Here is an 18,927-nt window from a genome sequence, read left to right as displayed (position 1 = left end):
TTGCTTAGCTGTTACGTGTCTAATCATTTCCTTTATAGGAGTTGTACATTTTTCCGTTTTATGTCTATTGTTACTTCGCGATCCAAAAATATTGCATACATCCCTTGTTGACCCGGACAACTTAGGGAAATCTAGTATAATTGCTCTAGTCGTATGTATTTTTTGAAGCTTTGTTGTTCTAAAAACCATTTGGTTTTTTACTTTTTTGTTTTGTTATATCTTTTATCTTTTGAATCTATTGATTCTAATTGTTGTCTAGGTATATACTGCAATACTAATTTCTTGTATTTTTTACATACGAATGTATCAACAAAACAACAAGAGTTCCCCACCTCAAATTAAGCAATCCAATGAAACACATGTTGCCTTGCATTCAAAACCTTCCATTGAGCCTCAGTCTTGACCACCTTTTTCACTGTAATTAGCAAAAAAATTTTTTTTGTTTCTGAACAAATGTCACTAATTTCATTCATAATTTCGTTACCATTATTAATATGTTAAATGATTGTATATAAGGCTGACTTTTGTAACTCTCGTTACACTAGTTAAATAAATACAAAGAAGTCCTTATTTTTGAAGCTTTTTTCTTGAATGTTGTGAAATAATTGATTTTCCTATTAACCAATAAAAGACTCTATATAAAACACATCCTTCTTACCAGTATTGTTTTTTTGTTGAAACGCATTTAATAAAAAAAGTGTACTACCTGGCATACGCGTGCACAGATTTAATGTCTTGCTTCCTTTTATGTCCAAAAATTAAAAAACGTTTTCTTAAAGTCTTAGAAATACTTGAAGTTAAAATACTTTTGACAATTGAAGGTTTAACGTGGAGATTCCCGTGAATTGTAAACTTACGTTTATAAAAATCTTTTGATTTATATGAGAAAAGGATAGACAGACGACAACGAACAGTCATGAATGTGCTAAAGTTTTATACTTTTATAGAAATCTAGACAGTGGTCGGACTTGGAAACATTAAGTAACCATTGTTTTTTTTGCTTTCACTGTTTTACGGCGGGCTTTTTTTTTATTTTGACAAATTGTCAATAAAAGTCGTGCAAACACCTCGATTCTCGTATAAAAGCCTTCTTGGTGACTTGTTGGTAAGAAAAACCTTGACTTGCCGTCTTAGTTTCACGAAAAGTTACACCAACTGTTTGCATTCTTGCTTTTTATTTATTTTTGTGTATCCTTGTCAAAAAACACCTTTTTTTACACGACTCGAATAAAGAAAATTTGTATGTCAGAAAGAAGTATTTCCTCCTTGAAATTAAAAAAAAAAAAAATATCTCACATCATAGCAGTGTCGGAGCAATGAGCTTAATTTTCAGTTTTCTTTTTTTTCTGTCAAAATTTTTAACCCCTTATGAAAACAATAATGGTAATGCTGTAAGAAATGACTAGTAGAAAAACGACCTATTTGCAATTTTTTGAAAAAAAGTGGTAGGATGACTTTTTCTTCTAATAACAGGTAAGTTCGGAACCAGTGCACTGTTAACTTTTAGGTAACAAGATACATAAAAGAGTGATCTGGTGTCATAAGGATTTCGTGATTCAGAAAACATTCACTGGTTCATTTGTGTAACGCAGAGCGAAGGAAAATAGGTATCAAAATAAAAAATTAAGGTAAAATATATTATGTTAAACTCCACAGCTTGAAAGTACGATCAAAAGATACCGAACCAATAAACGCACCATCTAAAAAAAGAAGAAATATTATTTATTAAGAGAAACACGTTCAAAACCGTACTATCTGAAATGTCAGCCCCTGTTATACGGGCTTCATGACCTAGAAGAATACGACTACACGTATATTCTGTAGCATTCCAAATTTTAAGAGTACAGTCAAAACTGGTGCTAAGGAGGAATCGACCATGACAAGGCTTTTTTATGTTGCCCCGTAAAAAAACAAATGCCTTAAGAATGAAACAACATTAGTCTCTTACCTCATAAACAACATGAGAAATTAACTTATCATGAGCTAAAATCATATCTACACATCTGCGAGTCAAAAAAAATGATCAAGGTGTCCTTATAGTTTCACAATTTCAGTACCTTTGCTTCCGTATATCCCAGATTCGAATAGTATTATCATCCGAGCATGTTGCCACTTGATTTGGGCCTATCAAGAATACAAAAAAAAAACTGAGTTAATTGAACTTACTAAAAATTAAGCCTACGCCAAGGATTTATAGAGATTCCCAAAACTTGCTTTATATGCCCCTAATGCCGAATGTAGAGAGAAAAAAAAAATATAGGTCATACTTATTTCAAATGACTACACTTGAATTACCAGAAGGGGGAACACAGATCTGCCTGTACGTAAATCCCATCCTCGAATAATTCCCCCAAGATCTCCCGATAAAATGAGAGACCCATCTGGATGAAATTTTAAACTGTAAACGCCTCTAAAAAATGAAGTGTTCATGAACTAAAAAATGAAACAAGGGCAGCATACGTTGAGTGGCCTTCTTGCACTAAGAGTTCTTGTGATCTTTCAACATCCCAAAGTCGCCATGTCTCATCATGTGACGAAGAAGCTAAAAATCTTCCAGAAGGATGGAATTCCACATGATTTACACGATCATCGTGACCTGAACGATTTGTAAAATAGCATGGGTTCCAATAAAATGAAAAAGAAAAAACCTTCAAGTATACTGAGCGATTTCATGGATTTCAATGACCATAAAATGATTTTGGTATCTGCGCCACCAGACGCTAAATGGACTCCTTCTGAAAAATCAATAGGATGTGTGTCTTCAGAAACTAAATTTTGGTTTCGATCTTCTGAAATAGTTTTCAATTTTTGTGTTTCACAGCTAGCTGTGCTTTTAAAAAAAGGTGACCACCCTAATCCGTGCACTCGCTCAGTATGACCTTCTAACCCTGAGCGGAATTCTTCGCAACCTGGGATCTGCCATAATCGTATTGTTGGACACCAACTTGCTGGTGAAGACATTATGCAGAATGAGGAAAAAGAAACTTTTGATTGTTTATATTGAAATCACCTGTTCCAAAAAAGGCGCTTCCGGGAGAAAACTGTCCACGACATACAGGACGCTCAGCACAAGCTTGACTTAACGAAACGTGAAGTTTTTTGCACAGTTCATTATTGTATTCAGCGACCTCAGCTTCCACTGCTAAAGGATCGGAGGCATCATATTCTTTTCGATCTCGTCGTAAACGTTTCACCGAACGAGGTAACGAATAACGAGCAATCCATTTGCGTGCTTCAAGTAAATGAGGGCCACCCTCAGAGAAAAAAAGCTTTTGATGAGTTTCAACCTTCGCATGCTCCATGCGAACGATTTCAGGAGTCGTGTCCAGCCGAAAAGCACGTTTCGCTAAAAGAAAGCGTAATCTTTCCCTTCTTTCAAACGGCTAAAAAAACAGTTTTTTTTTTTAAATAAACTAAATAATCAAAGTTTTACCCCTTCTCCAAACAAACAAATAGGTTCTCCGAATTCTCGCAGTCGAGTTTTCACATCGTTATCCAGAGTTGGAGCTAGAACGCTTCGAGCGACCTTTTCCATTTCATAAGATTCGAGAATTTTCCGATGAGCTTCCACTCTTTCCGGCACATTCGACTCAACTTGTGAATGAGGCGTCTTATTGAAACTTGTTTTCTTTGCAGCGTGTGTGGTTTCGGTTGATTTCAATGCTGCCACCACGTTGGGATCTATAGAACCATATGTAATACGTGTTTCTCTTGAATTATTTTGATCATTCATTGTCAAACAAACCTCAACATTCAATTCAGGACTGTTGCTTCACGATGTACCATCCACCTGCATAAAACCAGCTTGCATCAGAATAAATACTTGTCCTTCATTCAACTTTATTCTCGTTATAAAGTTCGCTTGAAAAAACTTTTGCACTAAAATTTTTTTTAATTTTTTGTAAAACGTTTTACAAACCAATGATTGTTTTTTTCAAGTTACCAAATTAAAAATGGAGTGTTTCTCTTTTCCACTGATACATTTAGTGTTATGACAAAACTCCATAACGTTCAGACATACATTTTTTTCTATACATTTGCTTCTTCAAAATACAGCTTCCTTTCTATTTACACATTAAACATAGAATTCCACTTGTTTTTGCTCAAACTGAGCTTGAGTTGAAAGCGTGTCACGAGCATCGACAGTACCTTTTTTTTCAAATTCCAATCACTTTATGTGCACGCACACATCACGAAACATGTCTTAGCTTTCAAGTAGTACATTGCTCATAAATTGTCTTAACCTAATCTTATTGCCAAATTGGACTCTCTTAACTTTTGATACAAAACTTTACATTTTTGTTACGTGTTCTTCGTAGCCACCTACATGAACATTCCTAGTAACGTAGTCTACCGTAGCATTCAATATAGACTTTCAAAAGACTTTCATTTTTTAAAAGAAACAAAGTCTATAAATTACCTTAAAAAAAATTAAGATGTATAGTACGAACAAGAACAGATATCTGGACGACCTGGGCATCGATCCCAGTACCTTTCGCATGCGAAGCGAACGCTCTACCAATTGAGCTAGACGCCCTGCTAAATTAATATTTTTTATTTGTGTATGGATCAACAAGTTAAACTAGCATTATTGTTACTCATTTTTTTTTTAGTTTATGAATTTTTTATTCAGTTTATTTAATAATTAATTTTTTTTTATTTACTAACATCTTTTAAACGAAGATTCGTTTTGAGATAACTTTACGTGATTTTTAATATCATAAAGCGTTCAACTATTTTAATGTAACAGAACGCGTTTTGTCATGTGTACTAGTGTCTAATAAGATGATTAAAAGGTTTTCCTCAGACTGGTTAAGACTTTCTCTTTTAGATTGTTACATTCAAAATGGAAAAAAATTAGATTGTGACGAAAAACGCTATCTTTTTTTCTGTATCCATTAGACTACTCCATTGCGTTTGCCTTAAAGCTGATCATTCCATTATTGAAAGAGGTGTATAAGGTGAAATGTTACGAAGAAATCACACTTGGAAAAATACATGGAACTCACAGTTAAAAAGAAAATATAATAACATACAACAAGGTACCATTTTCTTTCATAGCGTAGTTGTGAGGAAAAGATCGCCTTTGACAATACCAAAAAACAAAACAAATAACTAGATTAAAGATTATAATAACGAGACATTATGTATACAATTTAAAAAGCTACACTAACTCTTAAATGTGGAAATCTAAAAAATTTTAAAAAGCTTTTGTATTGCATCTAGCTTACTTGATAATTTTTAAGCATATTGCAAACTGATCTCGTTCATACAAGGAAGTGAAAATAAAACATATCGGGGGAACAGGATTTTCAAAACGTATCAGAAGACATTTGTTAAATGATAGATAAGAAGTGGCTGCTAAGTCTGTTTGTGTTGATTCTTTGTCTAACACCCATATTCCCGTAATCTACAAAAAATGTCGATTAAAACCGAAATTCAAACGGCAATGTTTTACCTGGTCAATTTGATACACGCGAGAATCATGTGGTTCAGATTGCATCAATGGTTTCTGTAATTTTTCTAATGTAATTTCCTAATGTTTATCAACGCCGAATTTAATTTATAGATATGGATAAATAACACATTTTTTTTATTACCAATAAATACTTGTCCATTTTTAGTAAATAATCACATAATTCTTTTTTTTCTTCATTGTAAATCGTCGTAGGTATTCCTCCTTTTGTAGCTGCCTACCAGCAATTCTTACCCATACGACATCAATTGATTGTGAAAAACATAAATTTGCTTGCCACGACAATGTTTCATTAAAAAATAATCATATTTTGTTACCATGGCGAAATTTTGAACTATAGAAGAGAATGTGTCATTAGTCGCCTTGAAAAAACATTTAAAAAAAGAAAATAAACAAAATTAACTTGTACACAATAAAAACAACAGTAAAATTTTTTTTTTTGTATTAATGATATGAAAGAATATTGTTTTTCATTTTATTCCTTTGTTTACTACTTTCAAAGTAACAAGAAGAAATAAAGGCATTTTGTGTTTTTCTTTACTCTTATTTAAAGAGACAAGCAACGACTCTACTACAAAAGCAAACGTACTAAAAGATTTAATTCCTTTTCCGTATTCGATAGGGTTTTAGATGGTTCGCTAGTATTGCAGCAATACCAGCAACTCATTAGCTTATAATTTTAAGCAACTCAAAGTTTATGTTACGGCAACAATACACTTGTAAAAGTCAGAATTTCATGTATCACAAGACACTATGAAGTGGTGGTGTGAAAAGACACAAAAATCCTACTGAATTTTTGCGAAATGTGGAACCACACCGGCAATATTTCACTTTGTATGTTTTATAAATCCTTCTCAATGAATTAAAAAAAAAGGTTAAAACTTTGAGTTAATGTAGTACTAGTTTTTTTAGAGACATATTTAGAAAAAAAAGAAAACCATTGGCGAATTACCTTTTCATGCATGTTTCTGAGACTAGAATAAGATGCGTCATCATTCCAGTTCCACTAGATAGAAACGTGATGAATCTCAATGACGCACAGCAAAATCTGTATTCTTTACACATCTTTAAACACCAATGTCCTGTGTTTTCATACAAATGGTACATAGATAAGAGACATGAAAAGAATGAATCAGAGAATCATTTAAACTGCATATCACAAAAACAAATAAGCCTTATGCTTGGTCTTTTGTTTTCAATTAAAACATTTTGTAAAAAAATAAGTCCTGAGGAGCAATCTTCAACAAGGTAGCCTTCATTTTTTTTTATAAAAAAAAAATAAACACTGACACTATTTCTATTTTAGCATTGTCACTTCTTCATCCTTCCATTCTTTTAGTACTTCACTGTATAAACTTCATTATTTTGAATCTCTTACTGGTTGCAAGGTATGCTATTTTTTTACGCAGTAAGAATGATACAAAAATTTCACATTGTTTGATTCTTTACAAGTTTGTACTGATTACGAAGCCTGGACTACCAGACATGTGTGATTTTTTAAAGTAAGTTGTAGTTTTTCTTTAAGTGGTTGCTTGTTTCAAGAAAAGTTCAATTTTTAGAACTGTGTATAAAGACATTTATGTTGGTAAAATATTAAGATGTATGAATGAAGCGAGCGTTTCGGAAAACGCTGCTTTCTTTTTTTCTGTGGAGCTTGAAAATTTTATACAACAAAGTCGCTATAGTAAATTGCTTGAAACGAAAAACGGATTACTCTCATTGTATCATTGCGAAACGAAAATGTAGATAGCTTGTTGTGTTTGTATTTCTTTTTATTTCTATTCAAATTAAAACACAACATACAATATATTTAGTAACGATATGTTATGGGTTTAAATGGACCCTTTTCGGAAACTCCTAAATATTTAGCTTGCTCAAATGTTAATTGTGTTAATTCAGCTCCCTACAGGTAAAGTGAAATGAAACTTATTTATGATAAAGGTAACACAAAAAAATTTTTACCAAATGTGATAAATGGAGTCGTGCGACGTGCTCGTCAAGTAATTTCGGTAATAAATAAACGATTTTTTCTTTATATTTCTCTGAATTAGTCCATAAATCAAGCTGTGCTAACGTCTGATTAGTAAAACTACACGACATGACAAAGGAAGGATGACCGGTGGCACAGCCTAAATTAACTAAACGGCCTTCAGCTAAAAGTAAAATGCCTTTGCCATCTGGAAAAATTAAGCGATCTACTTGAGGCTTAATAGTGATACGTGATATTCCTTTCATAGATAACAACCCTGTAACGTCAATCTCATTATCAAAATGGCCTATATTACAAACGATAGCATTATTTTTCATTGCAACCATATGTTTAAGTAAAATAATATCTTTATTTCCTGTAGCCGTCACAAAAATATCAGCATCATGTACAACGGATTCTAATGTCGTTACGAGAAATCCATCCATACAAGCTTGTAAAGCACAAATGGGATCTATTTCAGTGACAAACACTCGTGCTCCACAGCCACGCATAGCGGCAGCACACCCCTTTCCCACGTCACCATAACCACAAACGACAGCTTTTTTTCCACCTATCATAACATCTGTTGCTCGCATAATAGAATCTGGAAGGGAATGACGACAACCATAAATGTTATCAAATTTGGATTTCGTTACACTATCATTAATATTGATAACTGGAAATAACAGCTCACATTTTTCGGCTAATTGTTTAACCCGAAGAACACCTGTTGTTGTTTCTTCGGAGACACCTTTAATTTTCTTTTGCATTTGAGTCCATTTTTCAGGATTATTTAAAAGAGAACATCGCAAAACCTCTAAAAGATACCGGGTTTCTAAGCATGTAGCGGAATCTGGATCCGGTAATTGACCTGTTTCTTTGAACAGTTTTTCTGCTTTGACACCCTCATGAATCATTAATGTTGCGTCGCCACCATCATCAACAATCATCGTAGGCCCATCTTCATCTGGCCATGTTAAGGCTTGATAAGTACACCACCAATACTCCTCAATACTTTCTCCTTTCCAAGCAAACAATGTACACGAGTTATTTTTAACCAAGGCAGCTGCAGCTTGATTTTGTGTTGAAAAAATATTACAACTACACCATCGAAGCGTGGCTCCCATATGTTGTAACGTTTCTATAAGCACCGCCGTTTGAATCGTACAATGTAAAGATCCTGTAATACGGGCTCCTTTTAAAGGTTGAGTAGTAAATTGTTGACGGCATGCCATAAGCCCTGGCATTTCCACTTCTGCTAACTTAAGTTCTTCTCGACCTAACTCAGCTAGCGTTATATCCGCTACCTTACTTTCACTAAGGCCCTTGATATCTTTGATTGACATTGTATTTTGTATTGAGTTTGACAGTTTTTTTGAAAAAAAGTTTAAGGTGAATTGGGATACGCTAACAACTTATTTCACGAACTTCCGCCTGTGATTGCATTCAGCTTTTTATGTAACAACAGTTTCGTTTTAAGAAAAAAAACGAAAACGTTCAATGCATCTTTTTATGTTTCTTATTAATTTCAATATAAAATTACTTTATTATTAGATTCAACAGTTTAATAAGACAAAGATTTTAAAAATAAAAAAAATTAATAAAACATGTTGGAAATGACAGTATTAACAACTTGTGGATAAAAGTAAACATACACAACAAAAGAAGGAAAAACAACACCATTTCACTGCATTCTTTCACTTTGCATTTTTTTCTTATCTAGAAAAAGCCTAAAGAAACAGTCAAAGAGAAAACAATGAATTTTTTTGCTCTTCATGACGTTTTCGTTTTTTTTTGTTTCTTCATGTATTTACATTTTACTCTTTCCTTGAGAGATTCTTTATCAATATTTGCATTTTGAAGTATTTTGTCCTCAGTTTCATACTTTGCACATGTTTTGCGTATAAATCTCAAGTCTTCAACAAGTTTTTGAAAAGTTTTCTGATATGACTTTTTGTCAATGGGCAAAATTACGGAAGTGTCTTTTCCATGTACTGGAACATCCCACTTTTGTTTTGTGTCATCCGTCTTCACGTTTGTCTTTTTCTTCAAATTTTTTTTAGCAGTGTCACAAGAAGAAGTTTCCGGTTCACTCTCTTCATCTGTATCATTATATTCTAGTAGTAACACCAACGGATTCGTGCAAGAGGATTGACTCTTTTCATTCAAAGACACACGTTTCAAAAAATGTACTAAAGTCTTTTACAAACAATAGAAGAGTACCTTATTTTCCATAAAAGCGCTGCTTTTGGCTTTATTAAAGACACTGCCAGGAGATTTATATATGATTTGCTATAGGCAGTGAAAAGGTGACAAAACCAAAATGTCGATTCCTACAAGATATTGAAACAAACACTGGCAAGTAAAAATTCGCGGTTAATAAACAGCAACAAGAATTCAAAAATTTTCTTAAAAAAAAAAGTCGGATCATTCGTTAAACATTGTCAATACAAAATGCTCATTTTTTTCTTTAACGTTATAAAAAAATGTAGTTTTTTATAATGTTTATCAGTATCTAAACAATCCAAACACTTTATGTGGCTTTGTTTTTTCAATGATATGAAAAAATACTCATCAACTCATCACATTTTTTGCCACTGGTAGTGTTCTTTTATGGCAAATAGAAAAACGTTAGTGTTTGTACTTGCTAGCATTCCTTACCACGTTAAGTTGATCTCTTATGTTTTACTGTTTTTTGAAAGAAATTTATAATTCATTAAGAGCGAGCGTGACTATTCCTTCCATCAGGCTACGACTGTGGTTCAAGCTAATGTTACTTGTTTCACAGTGCTGTGAGATGTTTTTTGTTACTCAATTTTCAAACAAAATTGGACTAAAATTTCTTTTCAGTTTTACATTCACTGTAAAGGTTTGGACTTAAAAAAAATGACTATTAGGAGGAAACGATTGAAATCCGAAAAAAATAAAACTTAATTCTTACAGAGATTCCTCTGAACGCTTGTTACTTTATAAAATTAAATCATCATCAATAAAAAAGATAAAAAAACTCTTTAAAAAAAAAGCAAGAAACTTGAAGACATTTTTTTACCAGTAACGATTGATTTTCAAATCCATTATTGGTCTGTAGAAACTGCGCCAAAATTCTCATGTCGTTAAAACGGACATTGCAAAAAGTTCAACCTAAAACATCCGCGTGGACCTCATTTTTTAAGTCTTATAGTTATACAAAATTACCCTTTTATGCCCGTTTTGGTGTTTCTTTTAAACCTGCTCGATACATTCCGTTCGAGAACCAAAACGGATGCATGCAACTTGCACTGCATGCCGTTCAACCCTCTTATACGAATTCAAGCCTTTTCGTTAAGAAATTTAATTGGAAATGTTCCCAGTGCAATTATTTCAATGAAAGCACCTTGGAAAACTTTTATCCACCTAGCGTACGAAACGTCACTTTTTGTCAGGTAAGATGTCGAAAACGGTAAAAGCCAAAAGGATGACATACACACACAAAGTCATTCACACAGTCACTTTTCTTTTCTTTAAACTATTTTGTGATTGCGAATCCACATTTTCAATCTTTTTTAAAACTTGAAAATGTGTTCTTAGCTGTTTTACATAAAAAGTCAATATCATCACTTACCTGATACGCTTCCTTCGCGTACGCACGACGTACAAAAAGTTTTCTTTTTTTTGTTCCTTCTTATAATGGCAACTGTTTCATATACGCGTTGACTCGAAATGTGTACTTTACGGTTATAGTTTTATGTGGTTTTTCAAAAAACATAAAGTTTTCATTTTTGTTGAACAGAAATGTGACGCGTTATCTACATTTGAATCTTTTTTATCAAACTTGAAAAAAGCTAAAAATATTGCCCTATTATTCAATGTGTAAGTTTTTGCGCTTTCTCTTTTAATTGCACGTTTTTTTTATTAAAAACGCTCAAATGCGTAATATTTTTAGTGTGTAATATAAGATATTTCAGTGTGGTTCTTTTTTACTCATTTCAAGACCCTTCAAATATAACATTTGTCTTAAAACGGTGAAGAGACACTATCGACAACTTCAGAGTTGCATTCACCCTGATCGTTACGCATCCACACCTGAGGTAAGGATTTGATAGCAATTCGTGGTCAAAAGTTCCTTTTTTTTTGCGCCCTAGGAAGCGTATGCGGCCAACTTATCCGCTTTAATTTCTTCGTGTTATTCTATTATAACGGATTCTTTACGCTGGGCTAGTGTTATGTTAGAACATTATTCGCAGGAAGGACTTGTCAAGTCTTCACATGATGCACGGCTGAATGGGACACTATTGCATGAAGTTTTTGAGGTAATTACACTGAATTAACTTTGCAACAAATGTGTGTCTTAAATTAAAAACTATTTTCATTTTCAAAACAATACTGTCAACATTTATACAAATGGTAGATTGAAGAACGGATCGAAAAATTAGTAAATCAACATGAAACGGAATTATTGTATAGGTGAACTTATTCTGATTAAACATTTTTTTTTTAATAACAAAACATTGCGTTTAGAAATGTATCTAACCGGCTTTTAAAAGAAAAGGAACAATTATGTCATGTTTTTGAATCTCACTTTTTTGAGGATGCTGTGCGTTTATTAGACCGATGTCAAATGTTTCAACAACTAGAACACAAATTACTTTATTTATTGTCATCCTATAAGTCGTAAGAGGAGATATAAGTTTGTAAATGAATTGAAATAAATACACTTCAAAACGCGTAAAGCATACTATTTTATTATTAAACAAAAGCCTTTTAATAACGTAAAAACCAGTTTTTTGGACAGGGTCTTGACGTTAGCAGAAAAACTACCAGCGCAATGAATTATTTTTACAATTTTTTTTTTTCAAAAATGAAATGAGATTCTAGTTGAAAAATCTTCAAATCGTCATATTTTTCTTTTTATTTAGAACATTACAGTGTGGTAAAACATGTATTCTTATTTCAATGTAAATAACTATTTTTAAATTTGGTGAAATGACGCATCTTTAAGGTTTCATGGTTTCTACGATTATGAGCAAGTGTTGTAACAAACACCCTTTGAGATTTCAAGTAGAGGACGATTTATTACTTTTATTGTTCTGATTTTCAGATCTTACATTTCATTGTTCAGTATTTTTCTAAGATGATCATACGCACGCAAAACAATTTTTTTCGGAGCTCTTAAAAAGTATTAGAATAGACATTTGCTTTCTATTTGATAAACCATTGGCTCTAGAATGAAAACAAAGCAACATGTTTTTCCCGAGTAATACCATACTTTTCTCAGGCGCCGTTAAGACAACGTCTATGCTGTCTTCACCTTATCTTTTCGCAAGTTCTCCTTTGGTGAACTTGCTTCAAACGAAAGTTTTGCAATCAAATGAAAAGAAGTTTTCCATTCTTATTTTATATAGTACAGAAACCAAAACAACCGAGCAGTTTTGTGTTCAATTAGCACACACTTTATGCGAATGGAATACCCGCAAATTTTCAAATCGTTGTTGCATTACTGTACGCAATGCAGCCTTGTATGATTTTCAAGGAAAATCGCTAAAGACGTTTCCAGCATCTTTACCTTGCTTTGAAACTTTAGCAAACTACCAAATTGTTATTTTATGCATTTCTACGTGGGTCAATGGATCGATTCCCACCTCAGGAAAGAATTTTTACGATTTCTTTTACCAAGAAAATTTTCCAAGTCATTCACGGTATCAAGCTTTACGCTCTGTTAAAGGATTTTGTGTGTTGTGTTTCGGAAACTCCGACTATGACCAATTTTGTACATGCGGTATTCAAATTTATCAAAAACTTAAAAAACTAGATGTTCATTTTTTATTACCGTTAATCAAAATAGATGAAGTTCACGATACTCAATCTCAACAAAATTCATGGATACAAAAATTATCGAAAGCGCTAAATGATTGTATTCTAAATGAAAAACATGTTCATCAACATGTCAACAAAAAATCTGAAAATCAATTGTATCCCTTAGTGTCTTCAATTAAACCACGGTCAACAACACGAACGTGGAATAATGTGACAAACATTTTAGAAAACACTGTTGTTCCTGAAAAGAAAATTACGCACGTCGTTGATGATGATACGGAAACAACACAAAGCGTTTCATCCAATGAAGAAGAAGAAGATTTTTTAAATGATATAGGAGCTTGTGAATCGAACAAGGCAGATGTTGAAGATATACCACTACCTTCTACACATCATGAAATGTTGTCAATTCATCAGCGAAATCAATTAGTTAAAGAAGGGTACAAAATAGTAGGAACGCATTCAGCGGTCAAACTGTGCCGGTGGACAAAATCACAATTACGTGGTCGTGGGGGATGTTATAAACATACATTTTATGGTATTGAGTCTTATTCATGTATGGAAGCCACCCCTTCTCTAGCATGTGCTAATAAATGTGTCTTTTGTTGGCGTCATCATAAAAATCCGGTGGGGACAACATGGAAATGGGATATGGATGATCCTGATTTAATCTTGAAAGGTATTATGGAAGGGCATAAACAAATGGTGAAACAGTTAAAAGGTATTGTTAAATTCATTGAATTCAACTTTTTTATTTTTGCTTTTATTGATACTTTTATAGGTGTTGCTGGTGTGGATCCTTTACGTTTTGAAAGCGCTGTTAAAACTATTAAACATTGCGCTTTATCACTTGTTGGTGAACCTATTATGTATCCAAAATTTTCACAGCTTTTGACTAAAATGCATGAAAAAAAAATTTCGACTTTTGTGGTAGTAAAATTGTATAGAAAAGTTGAATATGTCATAATTGCTCTTTAAGGTAACCAATGCACAATTTCCTGATGCTTTAAAATCTTTACCACCGGTGACACAATTATATGTTTCCGTTGATGCTGCAACACCCGAAACTCTTAAGGCTATTGGTAAGCAGGTTTTCAATCATTTTTTTCTCTCTTTTTTTTTTTTTTTTAATATATAAAATCAATATTCATCTCATAATAAACATATAGATCGACCTTTATTTTCCGATTATTGGAGTCGATTTATGGAATGCTTACAACATATTCGCCATGTTTCTTATAGAACTGTGTTCCGTTTGACACTAGTGAAGACATATAATATGCAGGTGTTTTTACAACGCCTTAAAAGGTTTAATATATTGTTATTCATTTTAGGAGGCTGAAAATTTTGGAAAATTAGTGTTAATGGGAATTCCCGATTTTATCGAAATTAAAGCAGTAACGTATTCTGGAACGGCTGCATCATCGAAAAGTATTACAATGAAAGATATTCCTTGGCATGAAGAAGTAACATATTTTTTTTGTTTTGTCAATATCTTTTTTTTGTTTCTTATTCTAATTGATTACATTATCAGGTTATTAAATATGCTCAATCCATTTTACAATCCAATCCACTATTACAAGAAACATATCAAATAGCATCAGAACATCAACATTCTTGCTGTATTCTTATTGCTCATAAAAAATTTTTTATAAACAACGAATGGCATACATGGATTGATTACCCTAAATTTTTTCAATTGGTAGTTTTAGTTGACATACACTTTACAGTCAAAAAGCTTTAATTTTTTTTTTTCAGGTTCACTCGAAACAATCGTTTACATCACTCGATTATTGTTTCAAATGTCCTTCTTGGGCCAATTACGGTTCTAATACAAGAGGTTTTGATCCCATTGAAAATAGGTATGACAATGCAGTACTTTTCAGTAGCGTTTGATGTATGATTGTGATGTTTATCAAATTGACTGTATTCTTTTGTTTCATCTAGAGTATATTCAAAAGGTTCAAAAAAACGTGCACAAAAAGCTTCTTGCAATAAATAATAAAATATTTATTTTGTTTTTTGCCAATTATTGATGAAAAAAGTGTGCCATTTTTATCCTGTTCGCATTGAAGACAAATCAACTTGACAATGTATTTTTTTTTTATGATTTTAAATGCACTTAGCGCAACATTCTTTTATTCAATTTATAATAAAATGAGTGGGTGAATATTTAATTGTTTTAATAAAGTCAACCAAAGCAACGAAAAGCTCAAACTTTGTTATGATTTTTTCACTATTGTGTTCCACGCAAATAGCGTTACAATTTTTTGCATTCATACAATTTTTTTTTAAAACGCGTCCTACTTTAAATAAAAAGTTATACGAAAGACAAGAGCTTAAGATAAGATCTGTCATTTTAAAATGACAAAATTTTTTTTTATTATTTAATAAAATTATCTGAACATGTTTTCTTGAAATTCCGGTACGGTTGCCTTTTGCTACATGGAACAAGTAACTTGAAAAAAAACACTTTAAAACGAATTCTGCGTTGATGCTACCAGATCATTAGTCCGTTTTCTTTGTCATCTTAAACCACACTAAAGGCTTCTTTGGTTAAAAAATTACCTTCAATCCATTGTATCAAGAAAAAATAAAAATTCTCTTTAAATGTAGCGCTTCATTCCGCTTATTGTATTAAATGCGTGTGTTAGTACTATCATTTCACAAAACAAATGTTGTACTATTTTTGTAATAAAGATTGCTTTTGATTTCCTGACTGAACCAAAACTTCTTAACTTTTACACCATCAATTCATTCAAAATGTCCGAGTTTCCAACAATTAATGGTATATTATTTGGCAATATCTTTTTGATTAAAATGAATTTTTTTTATTAGACACCGTATGTAAAGACATTAACAAGCATGGTGAGTGGATTACTTTTTCAAGTACCGAAGCTCGGTTAAAGTTTACAAACGCACTGGAACAATGGTGTCTATGTGTCAATGGCGAATTGTCCAGAAATGCTTGTTGTATGTTTTAAAGTATGATTGAAAAAAGATTTTGTACAGTCTTTTCGGTTTTTTTAGTTATGAATAACCCCGTTTGCCGTTTCTCACCTTGTGACTTGGCAACATCAACGTGCGGCCTCGTCACGACCGGTTACTCGTGTAAATGTCGACCCAATTTTTCTTTTATGAATGACGGCCATTGTCGACGTAAATCTTTTTCGACCAAAATTTCAAATTATTTAATAACATCGACGGGTGTTTTTAGCTCTAAGTATTAAAGCGGATTGCTCTTATGATTACAACTCTTGTATGAAAGAAACGTCGGATGCCAGTTGCAGCAAATCTTCGAAAAACCTTATCTGTGTTTGTCCTTCAAATATGGAAAAACATTACTTTTCTAATTTATCAAACGAAATGTCTCTTGAAGCAACAACTAACAATTTCGAGTGTATAGGTAATGGAGATTTATTGAAATGGTATTGTCATTTGGATTTTCTAGATGTTTCATCTTGTGAATTGACGGGGCATTATTGTGATCCGAAAACGACAAATTGTGTTCAAAAAAAGAGTGGTTTTGTTTGCGAATGTCGTAACGGTTTTGAAAAATTAAATAATTTTTTTGAATGTTCAGGTTTGTTTAAAAACACAATTTTTCAAAAGTTGAGTTTTTTTCAATCAGATATTGATGAATGTTTGCAAGAAGAAATATGCTCTAAGGAAACATCTGTATGTCAGAATACTTTTGGAGGGTATAAGTGCGAATGTTTACCAGGATACGCAAATAAAAATGATCATCTTTGTACAGGTTGAATTTTTTATGTTCTCTTTACCATCACAAAAAAATTGCCTTGTTGTTCGGTAGTATATAATAAATGTCTTATACCGAAACTCGATCCTTGTCGTTTAAAATATGAAGAGGAAAAAAGCCAAAATGGACTTATACCCTCTATCATGGAAAAAGACTCTTGCATTTTTGTTAAATTCAATATGTATCAATGCCGTTGTGCTCCTGGATTCATATTTCGAAATTTGCCATGGGGTTGTGAAGGTAGAATATAAGGCTGTCTCAATTGAATAAATTTTTTAAAAAAGGAAGCTGTCAACAAGTGAATTAATTTTTGATTTGTTTTTGATATATTCAAGATATTGATGAATGCGCTGAAGGAACCCATGAGTGCACTATTGAATCAAAATGTATCAATACGCGAGGAGGGTACGAATGTGAATGTTTACCTGGTTTCAAAAAGATCGCTAAATTAGTTCCTGACAACAGCCCAAAAGTTTTATGTCAAGGTAGTGTCCGTACGATTTTTCATAACTTTATTTGCCGTCTCTCTACTTTTAAACTGTAGACATTAATGAATGTGAAGAGGGTGTTGAAACAAAAGACAAAGGCATTGTAGAAGCTTGCAATCCTCATAGTAGTGTCTGTCAAAATACAAGAGGTTCATTTAAATGTGATTGTTTTAAGGGGTATCTTAGTATACCGAACGAAAATCGATTGTTCACTGGTTGTCCAAGTTAGTTTTCTTTTCACCAGTTAATCTTTATATTAAACATTACAAAAAAATCTTTTTTTTTTTCTGAATACAAAAGGAGACGAATGTTGTAAAGATATAGATGAATGCAAAATGAATACGCATAATTGTACGGACCATTGCGTCGACGGTTTTGCTGTTCCGAATAACTTCACTTGTGATTGTAAACGGTTACGTTTTCTTAAGACGCCATTTGAATGCGGTAAGAAACATGGAGCATAACAAAAGAGAGTGCTGTTCTTATGTGTTTTAACAAATGTTAACCAATAAATTTTTTTTTTTCCGTTAGAAAATTGTCAGTATTCGGACTATAGCGAGTATGGAGACGTTAATACAAGCTGTGGAGCGGGGTATCGTAATGCATCGCGCACACCTTTGCCAGGATATGGATTAAACGTTCCTGAGTGCAGTAAAATAGAAGATACTATGATTTTTCAAAAATATAATAAACGACCTTGTCGTAAGTGTTTCTTTTTTTCTTCTAGTCGTCATTGTTACTATAAACACTCATATATTCCTTTCGTTTATAAAGATGACGATGATTATAAGTGCAATTTATCGCCTTGGAGCGTTTGGAGTACGTGTGAGCTTAAACTTAACGAAGGTTCACAATATCAAACTCGGTATATCATTTCTGGACCAAAGGATTGTGAGAAAGTCTTAGTTCGCTACCAGAAATGCCAAATTCTTAGTGGTATTTAACCAGCATGGTGTTCACATTTTTTTTGACTCTATTGCGTTTCATATCAATTCAGAACCTCTTTTCATTGATTGGAATGGTATAATTTTAGGATCTTTGTGTGTGACATTAATTTTAATTACACTAGCCGCGTGCGTTCGACGGTCATTGGTCCGAAGGTGTGCATTTTGATTGACAAGCATTTTAATAATGTTCTCATTCTTAAACGTATCTTAGACAACCTAGAAATTACTTTTAATCCTACGCATATGGGACTGACGGCCAATTGTATTCCATATTAAAAATATCAAAACGTTCTGCATACAAATGCTTTTTAAAGGTCATTTGTTACACACTTTTTTACTTTTACACTATTAATTTAAAACATACGTTTTTTACTCACGTTTTCATCCATAACGGTAAAGCGTTTTTTTTTTTAACTTGCCTTACGTTTGTAGCACCATTGGTGATGTCAGAAACTGCTAAAAGACATCAACCCGTAATTTAAAGTCAATAGGTG

General features: G+C 32.7%; 7 protein-coding genes, 2 long non-coding RNA genes and 1 other non-coding gene across 21 annotated transcripts; 5 read left to right on the top strand and 5 right to left on the bottom strand.

The window, feature by feature from the left end:
• Nucleotides 1-15: 15 nt before the first annotated feature.
• LOC128884437 (uncharacterized) lies at nucleotides 16-2,785 on the top strand. The gene is made up of 4 exons (XR_008459383.1): nucleotides 16-151; nucleotides 260-1,105; nucleotides 1,250-1,607; nucleotides 1,657-2,785. It is a non-coding gene; the product is annotated as an uncharacterized LOC128884437 (long non-coding RNA).
• Nucleotides 1,536-4,045, bottom strand: LOC128884436 (U4/U6 small nuclear ribonucleoprotein Prp4-like). 3 transcript variants are annotated; one of them, XM_054137866.1, is made up of 10 exons: nucleotides 3,944-4,045; nucleotides 3,434-3,879; nucleotides 3,011-3,383; nucleotides 2,649-2,948; nucleotides 2,461-2,596; nucleotides 2,296-2,410; nucleotides 2,183-2,225; nucleotides 2,058-2,124; nucleotides 1,949-2,003; nucleotides 1,536-1,885 (listed from the first exon to the last, which is right to left on the bottom strand). In XM_054137866.1, the coding sequence occupies exons 2-10, from the start codon at nucleotides 3,731-3,733 to the stop codon at nucleotides 1,670-1,672; spliced, it is 1,605 nt and encodes a 534-aa protein (XP_053993841.1). In that variant the 5' UTR covers nucleotides 3,734-3,879; nucleotides 3,944-4,045; the 3' UTR covers nucleotides 1,536-1,669. The 3 variants fall into 3 exon arrangements, with proteins under 3 accessions (XP_053993841.1, XP_053993843.1, XP_053993840.1); XM_054137868.1 differs by having other exon boundaries at nucleotides 1,536-1,700; nucleotides 1,753-1,885; nucleotides 3,434-4,002; XM_054137865.1 differs by having other exon boundaries at nucleotides 3,434-4,002.
• Nucleotides 4,046-4,464: 419 nt separating this feature from the next.
• On the bottom strand, nucleotides 4,465-4,537 carry Trnaa-cgc (transfer RNA alanine (anticodon CGC)). The gene has a single exon. It is a non-coding gene; the product is annotated as a tRNA-Ala (tRNA).
• A 234-nt stretch (nucleotides 4,538-4,771) lies between these two features.
• On the bottom strand, nucleotides 4,772-6,358 carry LOC128883944 (uncharacterized). 3 transcript variants are annotated; one of them, XR_008459168.1, is made up of 7 exons: nucleotides 6,066-6,264; nucleotides 5,794-5,838; nucleotides 5,601-5,705; nucleotides 5,459-5,536; nucleotides 5,232-5,410; nucleotides 5,047-5,084; nucleotides 4,772-4,985 (listed from the first exon to the last, which is right to left on the bottom strand). XR_008459168.1 is itself a non-coding variant. In XM_054136842.1 (7 exons), the coding sequence occupies exons 2-7, from the start codon at nucleotides 6,141-6,143 to the stop codon at nucleotides 5,012-5,014; spliced, it is 546 nt and encodes a 181-aa protein (XP_053992817.1). In that variant the 5' UTR covers nucleotides 6,144-6,192; nucleotides 6,266-6,358; the 3' UTR covers nucleotides 4,772-5,011. The 3 variants fall into 3 exon arrangements, 2 of the variants coding, with proteins under 2 accessions (XP_053992817.1, XP_053992819.1); XM_054136842.1 differs by adding an exon at nucleotides 6,266-6,358 and having other exon boundaries at nucleotides 4,772-5,084; nucleotides 5,601-5,693; nucleotides 6,066-6,192; XM_054136844.1 differs by having other exon boundaries at nucleotides 5,601-5,693; nucleotides 6,066-6,299.
• A 76-nt stretch (nucleotides 6,359-6,434) lies between these two features.
• Nucleotides 6,435-7,276, top strand: LOC128883943 (trafficking protein particle complex subunit 1-like). Its single transcript, XM_054136841.1, has 4 exons — nucleotides 6,435-6,724; nucleotides 6,783-6,864; nucleotides 6,929-6,978; nucleotides 7,036-7,276. Exons 1-4 carry the CDS (start codon nucleotides 6,435-6,437, stop codon nucleotides 7,220-7,222), a joined length of 609 nt encoding a protein of 202 aa, XP_053992816.1. The 3' UTR covers nucleotides 7,223-7,276.
• On the bottom strand, nucleotides 7,254-10,183 carry LOC128883940 (uncharacterized). 2 transcript variants are annotated; one of them, XM_054136837.1, is made up of 4 exons: nucleotides 10,107-10,183; nucleotides 9,669-9,778; nucleotides 7,439-9,602; nucleotides 7,254-7,379 (listed from the first exon to the last, which is right to left on the bottom strand). In XM_054136837.1, the coding sequence occupies exons 3-4, from the start codon at nucleotides 8,789-8,791 to the stop codon at nucleotides 7,287-7,289; spliced, it is 1,446 nt and encodes a 481-aa protein (XP_053992812.1). In that variant the 5' UTR covers nucleotides 8,792-9,602; nucleotides 9,669-9,778; nucleotides 10,107-10,183; the 3' UTR covers nucleotides 7,254-7,286. The 2 variants fall into 2 exon arrangements, with proteins under 2 accessions (XP_053992812.1, XP_053992813.1); XM_054136838.1 differs by lacking the exon at nucleotides 10,107-10,183 and having other exon boundaries at nucleotides 7,439-9,175; nucleotides 9,260-9,602; nucleotides 9,669-10,096.
• A 139-nt stretch (nucleotides 10,184-10,322) lies between these two features.
• On the top strand, nucleotides 10,323-12,408 carry LOC128883942 (co-chaperone protein HscB-like). Of its 4 annotated transcripts, none has more exons than XM_054136840.1 (6): nucleotides 10,323-10,867; nucleotides 11,215-11,294; nucleotides 11,416-11,512; nucleotides 11,567-11,734; nucleotides 11,833-11,888; nucleotides 11,943-12,408. In XM_054136840.1, exons 1-6 carry the CDS (start codon nucleotides 10,553-10,555, stop codon nucleotides 12,097-12,099), a joined length of 873 nt encoding a protein of 290 aa, XP_053992815.1. In that variant the 5' UTR covers nucleotides 10,323-10,552; the 3' UTR covers nucleotides 12,100-12,408. The 4 variants fall into 4 exon arrangements, 1 of the variants encoding a protein (XP_053992815.1); XR_008459167.1 differs by having other exon boundaries at nucleotides 10,740-10,867; nucleotides 11,390-11,512; XR_008459166.1 differs by having other exon boundaries at nucleotides 10,740-10,867; nucleotides 11,368-11,512.
• A 252-nt stretch (nucleotides 12,409-12,660) lies between these two features.
• Nucleotides 12,661-15,484, top strand: LOC128883937 (uncharacterized). The gene is made up of 8 exons (XM_054136831.1): nucleotides 12,661-13,959; nucleotides 14,020-14,168; nucleotides 14,218-14,320; nucleotides 14,408-14,523; nucleotides 14,573-14,704; nucleotides 14,773-14,940; nucleotides 14,997-15,100; nucleotides 15,186-15,484. Exons 1-8 carry the CDS (start codon nucleotides 12,666-12,668, stop codon nucleotides 15,238-15,240), a joined length of 2,121 nt encoding a protein of 706 aa, XP_053992806.1. The 5' UTR covers nucleotides 12,661-12,665; the 3' UTR covers nucleotides 15,241-15,484.
• Nucleotides 15,485-15,652: 168 nt separating this feature from the next.
• On the top strand, nucleotides 15,653-18,779 carry LOC128883939 (fibrillin-1-like). 4 transcript variants are annotated; one of them, XM_054136833.1, is made up of 13 exons: nucleotides 15,653-15,887; nucleotides 15,939-16,026; nucleotides 16,077-16,211; nucleotides 16,269-16,397; nucleotides 16,456-16,821; nucleotides 16,870-16,995; nucleotides 17,053-17,238; nucleotides 17,334-17,483; nucleotides 17,543-17,710; nucleotides 17,787-17,930; nucleotides 18,018-18,422; nucleotides 18,484-18,586; nucleotides 18,645-18,779. In XM_054136833.1, the coding sequence occupies exons 2-13, from the start codon at nucleotides 16,002-16,004 to the stop codon at nucleotides 18,664-18,666; spliced, it is 1,959 nt and encodes a 652-aa protein (XP_053992808.1). In that variant the 5' UTR covers nucleotides 15,653-15,887; nucleotides 15,939-16,001; the 3' UTR covers nucleotides 18,667-18,779. The 4 variants fall into 4 exon arrangements, with proteins under 4 accessions (XP_053992808.1, XP_053992810.1, XP_053992809.1 ...); XM_054136835.1 differs by having other exon boundaries at nucleotides 15,653-16,026; nucleotides 16,456-16,644; nucleotides 16,690-16,743; XM_054136834.1 differs by having other exon boundaries at nucleotides 15,653-16,026; nucleotides 18,018-18,188; nucleotides 18,261-18,422.
• LOC128883946 (uncharacterized) lies at nucleotides 16,798-17,965 on the bottom strand. The gene is made up of 4 exons (XR_008459170.1): nucleotides 17,846-17,965; nucleotides 17,678-17,773; nucleotides 17,424-17,618; nucleotides 16,798-17,369 (listed from the first exon to the last, which is right to left on the bottom strand). It is a non-coding gene; the product is annotated as an uncharacterized LOC128883946 (long non-coding RNA).
• Nucleotides 18,780-18,927: the final 148 nt, after the last annotated feature.

This window comes from Hylaeus volcanicus, unplaced genomic scaffold, assembly GCF_026283585.1.
Source record: "Hylaeus volcanicus isolate JK05 unplaced genomic scaffold, UHH_iyHylVolc1.0_haploid 12237, whole genome shotgun sequence".
Lineage (NCBI taxonomy): Eukaryota > Metazoa > Arthropoda > Insecta > Hymenoptera > Colletidae > Hylaeus > Hylaeus volcanicus.
This window is presented reverse-complemented; position numbering and strand designations above follow the sequence as displayed.

What these genes read in the sequence shown, in the direction of transcription:
- LOC128883942 (XM_054136840.1), top strand. Translation starts at nt 10,553, where the DNA reads ATGTCGTTAAAACGGACATTGCAAAAAGTTCAACCTAAAACATCCGCG. An exon ending in GAAACGTCACTTTTTGTCAG is followed by an intron (nt 10,868 to 11,214) that starts GTAAGATGTCGA and finishes TTTGTTGAACAG; the next exon opens with AAATGTGACGCGTTATCTAC. An exon ending in GAAACGGAATTATTGTATAG is followed by an intron (nt 11,889 to 11,942) that starts GTGAACTTATTC and finishes CATTGCGTTTAG; the next exon opens with AAATGTATCTAACCGGCTTT.
- LOC128883939 (XM_054136833.1), top strand. Translation starts at nt 16,002, where the DNA reads ATGTCCGAGTTTCCAACAATTAATG. An exon ending in GAATGACGGCCATTGTCGAC is followed by an intron (nt 16,398 to 16,455) that starts GTAAATCTTTTT and finishes GGGTGTTTTTAG; the next exon opens with CTCTAAGTATTAAAGCGGAT. An exon ending in ATTGTTCACTGGTTGTCCAA is followed by an intron (nt 17,711 to 17,786) that starts GTTAGTTTTCTT and finishes TGAATACAAAAG; the next exon opens with GAGACGAATGTTGTAAAGAT.
- LOC128883937 (XM_054136831.1), top strand. Translation starts at nt 12,666, where the DNA reads ATGTTTTTCCCGAGTAATACCATACTTTTCTCAGGCGCCGTTAAGACA. An exon ending in ATATTCCTTGGCATGAAGAA is followed by an intron (nt 14,705 to 14,772) that starts GTAACATATTTT and finishes TTACATTATCAG; the next exon opens with GTTATTAAATATGCTCAATC. An exon ending in ACCCTAAATTTTTTCAATTG is followed by an intron (nt 14,941 to 14,996) that starts GTAGTTTTAGTT and finishes TTTTTTTTTCAG; the next exon opens with GTTCACTCGAAACAATCGTT.
- LOC128883944 (XM_054136842.1), bottom strand. Translation starts at nt 6,143, where the DNA reads ATGAGTTGCTGGTATTGCTGCAATACTAGCGAACCATCTAAAACCCTA. An exon ending in AAAAGGAATTAAATCTTTTA is followed by an intron (nt 5,839 to 6,065) that starts GTACGTTTGCTT and finishes TGTTTTTTCAAG; the next exon opens with GCGACTAATGACACATTCTC. An exon ending in TAGTTCAAAATTTCGCCATG is followed by an intron (nt 5,694 to 5,793) that starts GTAACAAAATAT and finishes AATTGCTGGTAG; the next exon opens with GCAGCTACAAAAGGAGGAAT.
- LOC128883940 (XM_054136837.1), bottom strand. Translation starts at nt 8,791, where the DNA reads ATGTCAATCAAAGATATCAAGGGCCTTAGTGAAAGTAAGGTAGCGGAT. An exon ending in GACTCCATTTATCACATTTG is followed by an intron (nt 7,380 to 7,438) that starts GTAAAAATTTTT and finishes CTTTACCTGTAG; the next exon opens with GGAGCTGAATTAACACAATT.
- LOC128883943 (XM_054136841.1), top strand. Translation starts at nt 6,435, where the DNA reads ATGCATGTTTCTGAGACTAGAATAAGATGCGTCATCATTCCAGTTCCA. An exon ending in GAGGAGCAATCTTCAACAAG is followed by an intron (nt 6,725 to 6,782) that starts GTAGCCTTCATT and finishes TTTCTATTTTAG; the next exon opens with CATTGTCACTTCTTCATCCT. An exon ending in AATCTCTTACTGGTTGCAAG is followed by an intron (nt 6,865 to 6,928) that starts GTATGCTATTTT and finishes ATTCTTTACAAG; the next exon opens with TTTGTACTGATTACGAAGCC.
- LOC128884436 (XM_054137866.1), bottom strand. Translation starts at nt 3,733, where the DNA reads ATGAATGATCAAAATAATTCAAGAGAAACACGTATTACATATGGTTCT. An exon ending in TTTGTTTGTTTGGAGAAGGG is followed by an intron (nt 3,384 to 3,433) that starts GTAAAACTTTGA and finishes CTGTTTTTTTAG; the next exon opens with CCGTTTGAAAGAAGGGAAAG. An exon ending in ATCGCTCAGTATACTTGAAG is followed by an intron (nt 2,597 to 2,648) that starts GTTTTTTCTTTT and finishes CAAATCGTTCAG; the next exon opens with GTCACGATGATCGTGTAAAT.